This window comes from Protopterus annectens, chromosome 2.part2 (assembly GCF_019279795.1).
Source record: "Protopterus annectens isolate FY-2018-M chromosome 2.part2, PAN1.0, whole genome shotgun sequence".
NCBI lineage: Eukaryota > Metazoa > Chordata > Ceratodontiformes > Protopteridae > Protopterus > Protopterus annectens.
The window spans coordinates 641,028,995-641,042,968 of NC_056730.1; the positions used below are offsets into that span (position 1 = coordinate 641,028,995).

Here is a 13,974-nt window from a genome sequence, read left to right on the forward strand (position 1 = left end):
CTAGAATTTGAGACTCAACAAAAAACCCATGTGGAAAAATATGGAAGATTCACTATAGAAGACACAAGCTACAAACCAATTCATCCACTTCTGAAAAACAACTTGACTGCACAGGAAGTAACTAAAACTTTAATCACAGAACTGGAAGCACCTTCTGAGAATGAGAATAACCACAATGATCTTGAGGCACTATTCGAAGTTCTAAAAGAGAGAGAGTGAAAGGATATCAGCAATCCATAAAGGAATGTAAGATCATTAAGATGAACAGGGATCAGCAGAACAAGGAGGACCCCAAGAGGCTTACCAAGGCAAAAAAATAGAAACAGGAGAACCAACAACAGACAGGGTTCTAACTATTGTAGGAATTACAATAGGGCTAATAGAAGGAATTACCACCATGGCAGCAGACTTCAAAAAGGGTTCTAACTATTATAGGAATTGCAACAGTGGTAAAAACCATGGCAGCAGACCTCAACAGGATTTTCACAATGGAGATCACCACACAGAACCAGACAGGGGTGCTGCACAAAAACAACAGGAAGTTCCCCCAACATCACAATCACCCCTGGCCACCAACACATCTCACAAGCCCAGTATGGAACAAGTGGATCTGGATCAGAACATGGACCAGAGCCACAGAATGGACCAGAATCACCAGAGGGATCTAATGGAAGAATGGCAGAACTAATAGGACAACCAAGACCACAGACAATTCAGCTACCACAAACTGCAGCAGCACCACTACTGAGACCCATGTCATCAGAAAGAACTTCTTCAGCAGAATAGACACCAACCACCATACCAGTAGCAGAACCCACACCAGTGCCACTACCAAGACTAACGACAGAGCCCCAGAGCAATCCCTCTTACCACAGACCCTCTTACCAGAGCCACAATGATGAATACTACTACAATCCACTGAGGTTCCAGAGGGCACAAGAGGAATTTTAGCACTCCCAAACTCCATCCAGGAACCCCCAAGGCAACAGGAGGACCAAACAGTGGACTGAGATGAGGAAAATGAGGTATGTGGGCAATTCCAACTACAGCCCAGGTCCCAGGGTCAAACTGAGGAACCAGCCACAGTACTAACTTATCTGTTAATTTGGAACTACTCCAAAAAAGAAATGTCTGACAATGAAAGAAATGTACTTTCTAAAGGGCTTTCCTTTGTACCCAATTGCAGAAGTGATGCAGCCCAGGTACTTATAGACCTCAATAGTTATGTGAGAAAACTCAGTTTGAAAGTTCAATTCCACGCAAGCCTAAGAATTGTGAAAATAAATCCATTGGTGAGACGATAAAAGAGACCCAGCAGCTACTGCCCTCCCTTGCACCAAATGCATTCAAAGTAGAATGTGAAACAGACATTAGAAAATTGCTACAGAAACCACCAAAGAAAAAGTATTTTAACCTCCCACATGAAGAGAGAAAAGCATTAATTGAACTGGGGTGTGATAAGTCTAGGCTCATAATGAAGGCTGACAAGGGTGGGAGGATATTAGTAACTGATATTATAAACTACAATCTGAGAATAGAAGACATGTTGAATGACATTAATTTTTTATGAGAATAATACTTTTGATGGCATAAAGAGAGCATATGGTGATTGGAATACCAACCTTATGCATATGAAGAAGGTCTGATTACAGAGAATCTGTATGATTAGTTATGGACCCAATGCCCCCTTTTGCCTAAGTTTGTTGGAATACCGAAACCTCAACTCCACCATACAGGCCAGTGGTGACAAGCGGTGGATCCCTTACAGAAGCACCGACCATATACCTAGATTACTTACTTGAAACCCCCAGTGAAGAAAAACAGATCATATATAAAGATCCAATGGAGTTTTTGAGAAAAAAAGAAGAAACATTATCGTTGAAGCTGACAGTATCTTGCTAATAATCAATGCAGAGTCTTTATATATACTGTGCTTCCTCACAATTACCGCATAGAAGCAGCTGTGGATTCTTTTAAAAGTCATCATAATGGTACACAAGCACAGCTAGAAAAGTTAAGTAAGCTCATTAATTTGGTACTGGATTTTAACTTCTTTACCTACAATGGAAAACATTACAACGAAAAGACTGGAATAACTATGGGGGAGGCGATGGCTCCCAGCTTAGACAACATAGCCCTGGGCAAGTGGGAGAAGAATTTGTATTCACCAACAGAAATTTCATGTAGCACATCTCATGTTATCTTTGTTTCATTGATTATATTTTTATTGTATGGAAAGGTGACACTTTACAGCTAAAACAGTTTATCAGGTACCTCAGTCTAACTACCTTCCTGCATTTCACCTCCTCTCACAGCTCCAGCTCAGCCACATTCTTAGACATGATAACTTCCAAGTACATTAACACAGTACAGTTGTGTACACTTACCATAAATGTAGATGTTTGAGTGTATTCATTGTTGCAGTCATCACATTTGGGTTATCCCTGCCAGGATAGCCCTCGGCCGGCCTGAATACCAGAGACTTAGTATTTCTGCATTGGTTGCTGTCACTTGAGGACTGATGTCAGGTCATCAGTGGTATAAAGGAAGGCATCCAATGCCATTACATCAGTTTTTCTTGCCCTAACCTGTCAGGAGCCCCCAAAGTAGGAGGCCAGGCTCTGGTGGTAGAACCCCACCAGTGGAAAATAAATACCAATAAGTCCCTTGTATGGAAAGGAGAACAACAAGTTAGAAAGGTAATACAAGGAGAATGAGAAGAAAGGGAGATGGAGGGAGGTAAACCAGGACTGCAACAGTGAATACACTTGAACATCTACATTTATGGTAAGTGTACAAAACTGTACTATGTTCTTCGTGTTTCACTGTTGCAGTCATCACATTTGGGTAGATTCCCAAAGCTGAGGAAATGGGTGGAGGCAGTCTAGTAAGCTAGGGGCTGGCTAGCATGCCCTGCAAGACTGCAGAGGCAAATCCTGCCCTGGTTTTGTAGAAGAGAGGCAGATGGTAATGCTTGGTAAAAGTGTGAACAGATGTACAGGTGGCAGCCTCCAGGATGTCCCTGGTGGGGACTCCTCTGAGGAACGCTGCAGAGGTGGAGGCTGCTCTGGTGGAGTGTGTCCTGACCCCCTTGGGGGAGTCTTGCCATGCTGTTTGTAGCAGAAATGGATGCAGTGTGCTATCCATTTGGAAATGGTTTGCTTGGAGATGGCTTTGCCTTCTGCCCCTGAAGCAAAGCTAACCAGCAATTGATCAGACTTTCTGAAGGGTTTAGTCCTGTTCAGATAGTATCTGAGCTGTCTATGCACATCTAGAGAGTGCAGAATCCTTTCCCCCTTGTTTTGGGGGTTAGGAAAGAAGGTGGTTAAATGGATGGATTGGTTGAGAGCCACACTGGACCTCACCTTGGGCATGAAGGATGGATTAGTTCAGAGGGAAACTCTGTCTGCATGGAAGATGATGAAGGGTTCCACAGCCACGAATGCTTGCAGCTCAGAGAATCTTCTGGCAGCAGTGATGGCCAGGAGGAAGGCTGTCTTCCAGGAGAGAAATTTTAGCTCTGCAGAAGAAGCTAGTTCGAAAGTGGGAAGGGTGAGCTTTTCCAAGACAAAGTTAAGATCCCAATCCCAAGCTGGTGTTGGTGCCCTTCTGGGGGGCCTCAAGTTGCTAGCTCCTCTGAGGAACTGTTTAATCAGAGGGTGTGAAAAAAGAGGCTGCTCAGTGGGAAAATGAGCAGAGATAGCAGAGGCATGAATTTGTATAGAGGAGAAGGAGAGACCACTGTGTAGTAGGTCAGCTAAGTAATCCAGGATGAGAGGGATGGAGGGCTGTGATGTATTGGCCCCCTTAGCCTGGATCCAGGTGCAGGACCTTTTCCATTTATCTGCATAAGACTTTCTGGTGCTATGGTGTCTGGCCTCTCGGATAACATCCAGAATCTGTTTACTGAGGAGGGCAGATTGGTCAGGGATTAGGGTATAAGCCAAGCTGCCAAACTGAGTGTCTGCAATTGGGGGTTCATGAATTTCCCTTCCCTCTGGGTTAGGAGGTTTGGAATCTGAGGAAGATTCCATGGAGGCAGTGGAGACAGGCTGCGCAGCAAGAGGTACCAGTGCTGTCTGGGCCAGTCTGAAGCTATGAGAATGGTCCTTGGTTTTTCCTCCCTTATTTTGATCAGTACCCTGGGAATGAGAGGTAGGGGAGGAAAGGCATAGACCAAGAGGATTACCAAGGGAAAGGACAGGGCATCCAGTTTCCAAGCCATGCGGTGATGCTCCCTGCTGCAGAATTTGCTGAGGTGATGGGTTGGTGTGGGAGGCAAAGAGGTCGACCTCTGGGGTTCCCCATTTCTGAGTTATTAGTTAGAAGGTGTTTCTGTTGATTTGCCTCTCATGGGGGTCCAAGAGCTTTCTGCTTAATTTGTCTGCCAGGGAGTTGAGAGAGCCTGGCAGGTATTGTGCTAACAGGTGTATTTGCATGGAAGAGGCTGTGAACCAAAGGGTCATGACCATCCTGCACAGCAGGTAGGAGTGAGTCCCTCCCTGCTTGTTGATGTACCACATCCCAGTGGTGTTGTCTGTTTTGATCAGGAGATCCCCTGGAGAGAGAAGGGGTTTGAAAGCTATCAAAGCCTGCTGCACAGCTATCATCTCTTTGTGACTGATGTGCAGGGGGAGTTGCTGGGGGTTCCATTGGGCCTGTATGCACCTGCTTTCCAGGTACGCACCCCAAGCTTAGTCTGATGCATCTGTAGTGAGGGTTGGGGAGGTGGGGTGTGGGGAGAAGGACAGTCCCTTGTTGTGGTTGCAGGCTGTTGCCCACTAAAGAAATTCCTTCCTCAGGAAAGGAATAATATGCAGATGAGTTTCCAGATCTTGAGAGTGTTGACACCAAAGTCTCTTTAGGTACCATTGAAGTTTCCTCACATGCAGTCTGACATATGGAATGAGGAGTATGCAAGAGGCCATGAACCCCAGGGCTTGCAGGATTTTCCTTGCAGAAAGCTGGGGCCTGGTGGCCAGTTGAGAGAAGTAAGTTGATAGGAAAATGTGTTTTTCTAGTTTTAAGGCATGCCATCTGGGATGCTGTGTCCAGACATGCTCCAGGAAGATTATCCTTTTGGTGGGTACCTGTTTGGATTTCTTTTCATTGATTGTGTACCCTAGGGAGGTTAGTAGGTCCATTACAAAGGCCAGGTCATGAGCAGCTTTTCCTGGCTGTCTGCCTGAATAAGGCAGTCATCTAAGTAGGTGTAAATCTGAATATTTCTTTGTCTACAAAAGGCAATGGCCAGAGCCAGACATTTTGTGAAAACTCTGGGAGCAGTAGATAAGCCAAAGGAAACACAGAGAACTGAAAGTTTTGAGATCCTGCCCTGAAGCTGAGATATTTTCTGCAGGACTCCCTCGTAGGAATGTGGAAGTAGGCCTCTTTTAGGTCCAGGGTGGCTAGCCAGGCGTCCTTGGAGAGCATGGGTAGCAGCTGCTGGAGGGTGAGCATTTTGAATTTTGGGATCAACAGAAAGGTGTTTAGAATAGATAGATTGAGGATGGGGTGCCAGGTGCCCTCTTTTCTTGGCACCAGAAAAAGTCTGGAGTAGAAGCCTTGGCCTATCTGCTCTGCAGGAATGTGCTCTACTGCCCCCAAGGAGAGCAAGGAATAGATTTGATTTTGAGCCTCTGCCCACTGATTTGGTGGTAGATCTGGGAACTCTTTTTGGGCTGGAAGGGTGTGGAAGGAGAACTTGTACCCCTAAGACACAATGTTCAGAACCCATTAGTCCTTGGTAATGGTGGCCCAGGTGCTTGAGTGAAAGGACAGTTTTCCTCCTAGGGGTATGTGAAGGTGGGCAGAGGCGAGGTCGGGAGGGGGTGAATCATTGTGAGTTCTTACCATAAGGGGGTGGCTTAGAACTCCCTGGTTTTGAAGTGGAGGAAGTCCACTGCTTAGATCTCTGCAACCCCTGGGGTTGCTGTCTGGGGGGGCTTAGGCTGGCCTTGTCTACTCGGAGCAGGAAAGGACCAGTGTTTGGACGGAAAATGCCTGCTGAACCTAGGGGGCTGGACCTGTAAGAAATCTTTAACAGTCTGCATAGATTTTGCTTTTTCTTCCATCTTTTTTAAGACCTCTTCTGCCTTAGTGCCAAATAAGTTATCTTTGTGCAAGGGTGCATCCAACAATTTTGATATGACATGGTCTGGCAGGGATTGTTTCTTAGGGCATTCATGTCTTCTAATGACACATCTGGTGACTGCTGCCCTGCAAGAAGCTTCTAGGGCTTCAATACCACAGTGCAAACTGTGTTTAGTTACTTGACCAGCAGAATGCATAAAGTCCTATAAATCTTTAGATTCTGCCCATGCAGGAAAGGAGGACATTTTTTGTTTAAGGAGTTCCAAGGTATGTTGCTGATACTTAAACATATGGAACTGACAATTTCGTGCCCTGATAGCAAGAGTAGCTGAGGTGGATACTTTTTTTACCCCATCTATCCAGTGCTCAGGAATCCCTGTCTGAGGGGGTGGGATTCTTAGCTGAAGTAGTTTTAATCCCTTTTGGGCCTTGAGTAATGACCTCAGGGTCAGCTGTTGGATTTTTAAAAAGATATTTGTGTGAGTCAGGGACTCTGTAGTACCTGTCTGGTTTTCTGGGAGCAGGAGGGAGGGCATCTGGAGTCAAGCTAGATTCAAAGAAGACATCATCCACCACATCTAGAACTGGGGGGATGGCTAAGAGCCTGTGTTGTGGAAGGTCCAGGAACTCTCTGAGTCTCTTTTTAGACTGTGGGTAGTTTTGACTCTCCCATTGGAAATGTTCCCTTAAGGTATGCAGGGTTTCCCCAAAGAAAAAATCCTCTGGGGAAGAGGCTGAAGGAATGGATTCCTCTGCATCAGAATCCTCATATGTGGAGAGGGGCTGCATGTCTTCATAGTCAGATGCATTGGATTCATCTGACTCTTGTTCAGACAAAACTGCTAGAGACAGATCTCTTTTCTTTTTTGAGGGAGTGGCTTGACTTCCCCTAACCAGCATGATAAGGTCTTCTGCCATTTTAAGCATTTGAGACTGAGGCAAGGGAGCAGGCACCTGAGAATGGGTAGTCGGTTTCTTGGGTGTGGTTCAACCCCTGGGCCTAAGGAACTCAGTTGTTTTCGAAAGAACGGTAGCCATGAAAGAAGGCAGGCATCGGTTTATGTCGGGATCCAGTGTTGGAAGGACTTCCTCGGAAGCCGGTGCCTGCACAGCAGCTCTGGGCCCATCCAAGGTAGAGACGACCACAGGATCCTTAGACAAAGAAGAGTTCTGCGGCATACCGGACTCCGAAAGGGTCTTGGTAGTGGCCTGTGAATTAACTGAAGCAGGCATCAGGGGCTACGAAAGCGCCTCACTGAGTTCCGGAGGACTGGCGACCAGCTTAACGGAAGCATTGTCAGAAGGTTTGGTCCTGTGCGGTCTGTCTCTGTCTTTATCTTTATGTTTTCTTGGAAAATCTGCTGTCAGATGGCTTACAAACCATATCAGAATTTGAGAACTGTAAACAGAAATATCTGGCTACAATAAGGGCCAGACAACAAATAGTTCTGGTGTTAAAGCACAGAAGTGACAACGAGGGACGCTGTGGTCTGGGCCTAGACAAGTGACGCAGTAAGAGTGGAAGTCCCGGTGTGGTATTTGCTTTCCACAGGCAAGACAATTATTAACTTTTTCTGACATCTGTTAGTGCAAGAAAAAAGGATCCCCAACGGGGCACTTAGCTTTCGAAGACTTCAACTTCAATTAGAAAATGAAACTCAGGTAGCGGCCGACTGGCACTCGTATGAACTGCTTCTGCTTCAGGCTCCATGGCAAGAAAGACTGATGTAATGGTATCGGATGCCTTCCTTTATACCACTGACGACCTGACGTCAGTCCTCAAGCGACAGCAACCGACGCAGAAATACTGTCTCTGGTATTCAGGCCGGCCGAGAGCTAGCTACCCTGGCAGGGATAACCCAAATGTGATGACTGCAACAGTGAAACACAAAGAACACCTGATCTTTACCAAAAAATGATGAGAGTGAATTTCTTACTCCACAGTAAAAGTCTGCATCCCACCAAGATAAAACATAATGTGGTTAACTCCCAGGGATATATGTTAGCTAGAATATCCAGAAAGATAGAATCTTTTCTAAGAAACCATAACGATTTGAAAAATGATTTCTTAGTAAGGGGGTATGAGAACCAAATGTTAAGAAACATTTCTGAACCAATCATCAAGCTTAAAAATACCAATGCTCCCACACTAAACCAACTGAAACCTGTGGACAATAAATCAAAAGATAGCTGCATACAGACATGTACCATGAATTTTCATTGTATCAAGAAAATTATCAAGGAGAACTGCCCATAATAACAGAAAGCCCTTATCTTGTAGACATTTTGGGTAAAGCCTGACTTTTGTATATAGGAAGGCTAGAAATATTAGGAGCTTTGTAGAAGGAAAACCTAAACCACATGAAAGGAACACAAAAAAATGTGAAACAAATTGTGCATTTTGTGACTACATTCAAGAGGGAGACTCTTTTTACTGCCCATATTTAAATAATGCAGGAGGAGACTGCAACTCTGCATAAGTAGTTTACAGGGGGAGTTGCAATGGATGTGATACATTTTATGTAGGAAAGACTATTAATAAACTGAAACAAAGAATTTTGGGTCATCGATCTATGATCCATTCTAAATGTAGAAACAATGCCCTGGCCAGACACCTTTAACTCCACAGAAGACACTCTGGGTTTAAATTTCAAATACTTTATCACATCACCTCACTGAATTGGAAGGAGACAAACACTTTAGAAAAACAAGAACTTATGTGGCAACTAAGGCTGAACTCTTTTAGGAAGCCTGGACTAAGCTATTATTGCTCACTGAAAAGTATACTAGAGCTAACCCCATTGTTTTCAAGAGTGAAGGTGTGAACTTTATTTATTTGCAATTATTAACAATTTTAACTATTAACTTTGTAAATGCTTTTTTTTTCTTTTGGTTTAACAAACACCAGAGCTAGATTCTGTATATCACATGCATGATTTTTCATGACAGTTTAGGCATTTTAGGTTGCAACTTTTTAATGCAGTGTGTGAGCTTAACTAGACACATATTGACTATTGGGACAGATGTACTACATGTGATATTGGCTCCAACATTGTAACATTCATAAATTTTAAAAGTGTCCTGTTTAGACATTTTTCCTAGGGTTTGCAGACCTGAGAGAATATCACTGCTGTGAGTATGAGCAACTGTTTTTCTGCTAGATTTCTCATATATTTTTTCATATTTTTTCATATAGTTTTTGATAGATTTCTGAGTGTATTTTACTTTTAAATTCTTTAACAGATTTATAATTTGAGATGAACAGACTTATTTACATGTATATATTCTCAAGAGTGTGACAGATTTTTATTTAGGATTTGTTTTTTGTACTGCATGTTTTTAAATAATATGTATTGTTTTTAGCCCAACAAAATGCAGTGTTATGTATTGTAATTTAATATTTAATTTTTAGTTTCTTTTCCCACTTGACACACAAACCTGAAGAAGTTCTAATAGATGTAAACAGCCTATGTTAAAAATGTTTCTGAATGTTGGTAGAAAAGATTTCTAAGGAATTTTGAAGACTAATTTTAACTTTTTTTTTATCTTCTTCTTCTTTTGGCTGTTCCCATTAGGGGTTGCCAGAACGGATCATTTGTTTCTATTCCTTCCTGTCCTCTGCATCTTGCTCTGTCACACCAACCACCTGCATGTCCTCGCTCACCACATCCATGAACCTTATCTAAGGTCTTCCTCTTTTCCCCTTACCTGGCAGCTCCACCCTTAGCATCCTTCTCCCAGTATACCCAGCATCCCTCCTCAGCACATATCCAAGCCAGCGCAATCTCGTCTCTCATGCTCTGTCTCCATACTGTCCAAACTGAGCCGACCCTCTAATATACTGATTCCTAATCCTGTCCATCCTCATCACACTCAGTACAAATCTTAACATCTTTAACTCTGCCACCTCCAGCTCTGACTCCTGTCTTTTTGTCAATGCCACTGTCTGCAACCCATATAAATTAGCGGTCTCACTACCCTCTTGTAGATCTTCCATTTCACTCTTAATGGTACCCGTCTATCACAAATCACTCCTGACACTCTTCTCCACCCACTCCACCCTGCCTGTATTCTCTTCTTCACCTGTCTTCCACACTCATCATTACTCTGAACTGTTGATCCCAAGTATTTAAACTCATCCAACTTTGCCAACTCTACTCCCTGCATCCCCACCATTTGTCTATCCTCCCTGTCATTAACACACACATATTCTGTCTTAATCCTGCTGACCTTCATTCCTCTTCTCTCTAGAGCATATCTCCACCTCTCCAAGGTCTCCTCAACCTGTTCCCTACTCTCACTACAGATCACAATGTCATCCGCAAACATCATAGTCCATGGGAACTCCTATCTGATCTCGTCTGTCAACCTGTCCATCACCATTGCAAATAAGAAAGGGCTCAGAGCTGATGTAATCCCACCTCCACCTTGATCACATCCATCACTTCTACCGCAGACCTCACCACTGTCACACTACCTGTACCACTCTTCCATACTTCTCTGCCACTCCCCGACGTCCTCATATAATACCACAACTCCTCTCCAGGTACCCTGTCAAATGCCTTCTCTAAGCCCACAAAGACACAATGCAACTCCTACTGACCTTCTCTATACTTTTCGTGTTTATATCACATCAGCGAACGCTAAAAATAGCGACCGCTGATATATCGAACTTCAAAGTCCAAAAGCTGAAAACAACGAAGGAACAGATCAGCAAATTTTTTCCCACACCCCCCAACTTAAATATACCAACTCCGAGATCGCACCATAGTGGAGAAAACAGCAAAGCCCGGAGAACGGCCCAGTGAATGTTTTCCCTGGGAAAACATTTGCTGATCCATTCCTTCACTGTCTTCAGCTTTCAGATTTTGAAGTTTGATATATATGTATACTGTATGCTTGAGAGCTAAATCATTTAATGCTAAGAGAACATCATCTGCAAACAAGAAAATATGATACCTTATGTCTCTAAATGTGATCCTCTACTGGCAGATTACTATGTCCATTCTGAAAGTGTATGACCTAATGTCAGAATAGAGATAATACATGGTCAGAATGGTCTGCAGCAGTAAGTCTGGGACACTATACTGCTGGAAGTAATTCCCATATACATTGTGAGATACACAAGGGCACTAGAGCAATTTTTGTTGAATGTGAATCACCTGGGATGCAAATTAGTACCCTTTAATCAGAGGTTGTGTAGACTGCCATCTGCAGGTGAGGTGGAAGCAGTCACTTCAGGGGGAGGAGTTTAAGTATCTTGTTTACAAGTGAAGGTAGATGGGGTTAGGGAAATGAGTAGCAGATGGCTGTAGAACAGGCAGCGATACATGCATGGTACAAGACAGAGAGACAAAATAGGAGCTGAGTCATAGTACGAAGCTCATTTTACAGGTCAAGCCATGTCCCCATCCTTACTTACAGTCATTTGCCTTGGATAATGGCAAAGAGGACAATTCATCAATTAGCTTCATTCACAGGATAGTTGAGCTCATTGTCCAAGATGGAGTGAGGAGTCCCACAAACAAAAACAAGCTTTGATTAAGGCCTCTACTCTTCCATCTTGAAAGGATGCACATGAGGTGATCTGGGCATCTCGCATGGATGCCACCCGGGTGCCTTTCGCAGGAGGCGTATGCCTCCTGGTACGCCTCTCGTAGGAGGCATACCAGGGCCAGCCCAGGAACATAAGGCCCAGGGTAGATTCGGTACAGTTTGATGGGATTTTCCCTCTTAGCTTGCCTGGGAATATCTGTTTATCATGCAGGATGAACTGGATACTGTTTCTGGAGACAGGGAAGCCTCATCTACTCTACTCACCATACTACCTTGTAACTTCCAACAGGGAATGGTTTAGAAAATAGATTGTTAGTTGGCTGGATGGATGGATGAATGGATGGATAGATGGTGTCCCCTTCCTCAGAAATGCAGTGACAAAAAAATCAGTTTTAGGACGTCCAAGAACCAAGAGTGATATCTTCATGTGCAGCAGTTTGGGAATTTGTACTCTAGGCCCTAACTCCCCACATGTGTCCACTAGGCATACATGAAGGAAATTTGCAATCAATGTGGTTCAGGACTGTCTATCATACTGATTCAAGTAACATAAGCCTGCAAACATACCACCCACTCACTGCAGGTGCTGCACACAGGTTTTTCCTGGTCTCTGTAAGAGAAATCACTACATACTGCATGCCTCCAGACAACTCCACCATTCCTTCCATAGGAGTGATGAACAGGCACAGTTCAGTTTTTCCCATGCCTTCCCCGCACCAGGGCCACTAATCAAACACAAGATTCATGGATTGCAATCAGAGTTTTACCTTTTTGATGCACTGGGCCAGATTATGACTCCAAAATACAGTTCTGGTATTTCTTAAGGGCAATTCGTGAACATGAGAGCCACATATTTTTAGAAATAGGCTCAAACATTCTGTTATTTTTACTTGTTTGCTAATTTTACATTTGAAGATTGTGACCCCCTCCTCCACCAAAGATATTAACAACTGGCCTTAACTTTTATTTATTATTTTCATAAGGCAGTACCATAATAACAGACCAAAAACAACATTTTGAGAAATGCTAAAGCCAAAAGTGTACACTGAAATTTGTAAATGAAGCTCAGGAAATATTTTACATTTTGATACTTGAATTTCAGAATAAATATTCGTAAACAGCACCATCAATTGTACAAGTTTGCTTTTTACAGGTACAGACGTTGTTTAAAATGTTACATATATACTGAGAAGTATGTTTTCTTTTAATGCAGACAGAAGTACCATTAACATACACTTTATATGTGCTTCTGCATGTCCCATTATAACAAAATGAAAGTTCTGCAACTATATGAATTACTTAATTCAAGTAAGAAATACATGAATGGCAGGTCAGAATGTAGTCAACGCTGTAATCTAAGAAATATTTGTCATGTTGTGGATGACTATGATTTCCAAGACAAACAGAAAGCAGAACTGGTACATTAAGTCATGTCCTGATCTTTTGCCCTGGTCAACATGGTAATTTAAAAACCACAAGGTCAGACACAGGGAAGAACACTAAGATATCAAAATGTGGCTTCTATATTACCTTAAAATACTCAACTGCAGGATTTTATAAAAAATGCTCTATACCTTGAGGAAAATGGTCTGCAGTTTCCCACACATCCTGCCACAGCAGTTGTCGCCATTTCTTGAGTACAGTACTTCATGGGCTGGCAATCGGTAGTATGCCACTCGTCTGTCTCCTCGAAGCAGCCAGATCACAACATCAGGCAAACTGTTTTGGGGCTAAAAGAAGAAAAAAATAGATATGTAAAAACACTGCAAGTATGCCACAAGTGGTTTTCAAAGTCATGCTTGACCAGAAAATTACTGAGGTTTTGGAAACTCGATAATTCATATTATCGAGAATATATGTTTGATTTTCTGAAAGCTCTAAGCATTTGTATGGAGACTGCAGTACAGTGGGGACTGGGAAATCTACCATTTACCCCACTGCAGTGCAATCTTGGAGTTAGTATATATAATTTGCAGGGGGTGTAATGGGTGCAGGGGGGCTTGCCTCTGCAAAAATTTTGTTTATAGATTAATACTAAGCTAACTGCCCTTATGGGTCATTTCAAGCCTAGCAAATTACCCCATGGGAGAATCAAACCTCACACCTTATGCCTGAAAGGTACTCTTATGTAAACACCTAAATCATTATGCTAACCTCTCACTTATTGGTTGTTTTTTTGGTTGTTTTGTTTTGTTTGAGTTTTTGAAAACTAGAACACATGGTCTTGACCATATGAATTATGAGTTTCTGAACTCAACAGTCTGACATAAATCCATATATATATATATATATATATATATATATATATATATATATATATATATA

At 42.9% G+C, this 13,974-nt stretch overlaps 1 protein-coding gene across 5 annotated transcripts in view; it reads right to left on the minus strand.

Annotated features, from left to right (window-relative positions):
* The window catches only part of DYSF (dysferlin), a 3,914,743-nt gene that overhangs the window by 1,804,949 nt on the left and 2,095,820 nt on the right, over positions 1-13,974 (minus strand). For all 5 annotated transcript variants that reach the window (XM_044064060.1, XM_044064063.1, XM_044064061.1 and 2 more), the window contains one exon: positions 13,224-13,379. In XM_044064060.1, coding sequence (XP_043919995.1) covers positions 13,224-13,379 — 156 coding nt within the window. The remainder of the gene's footprint in view (positions 1-13,223; positions 13,380-13,974) is intronic.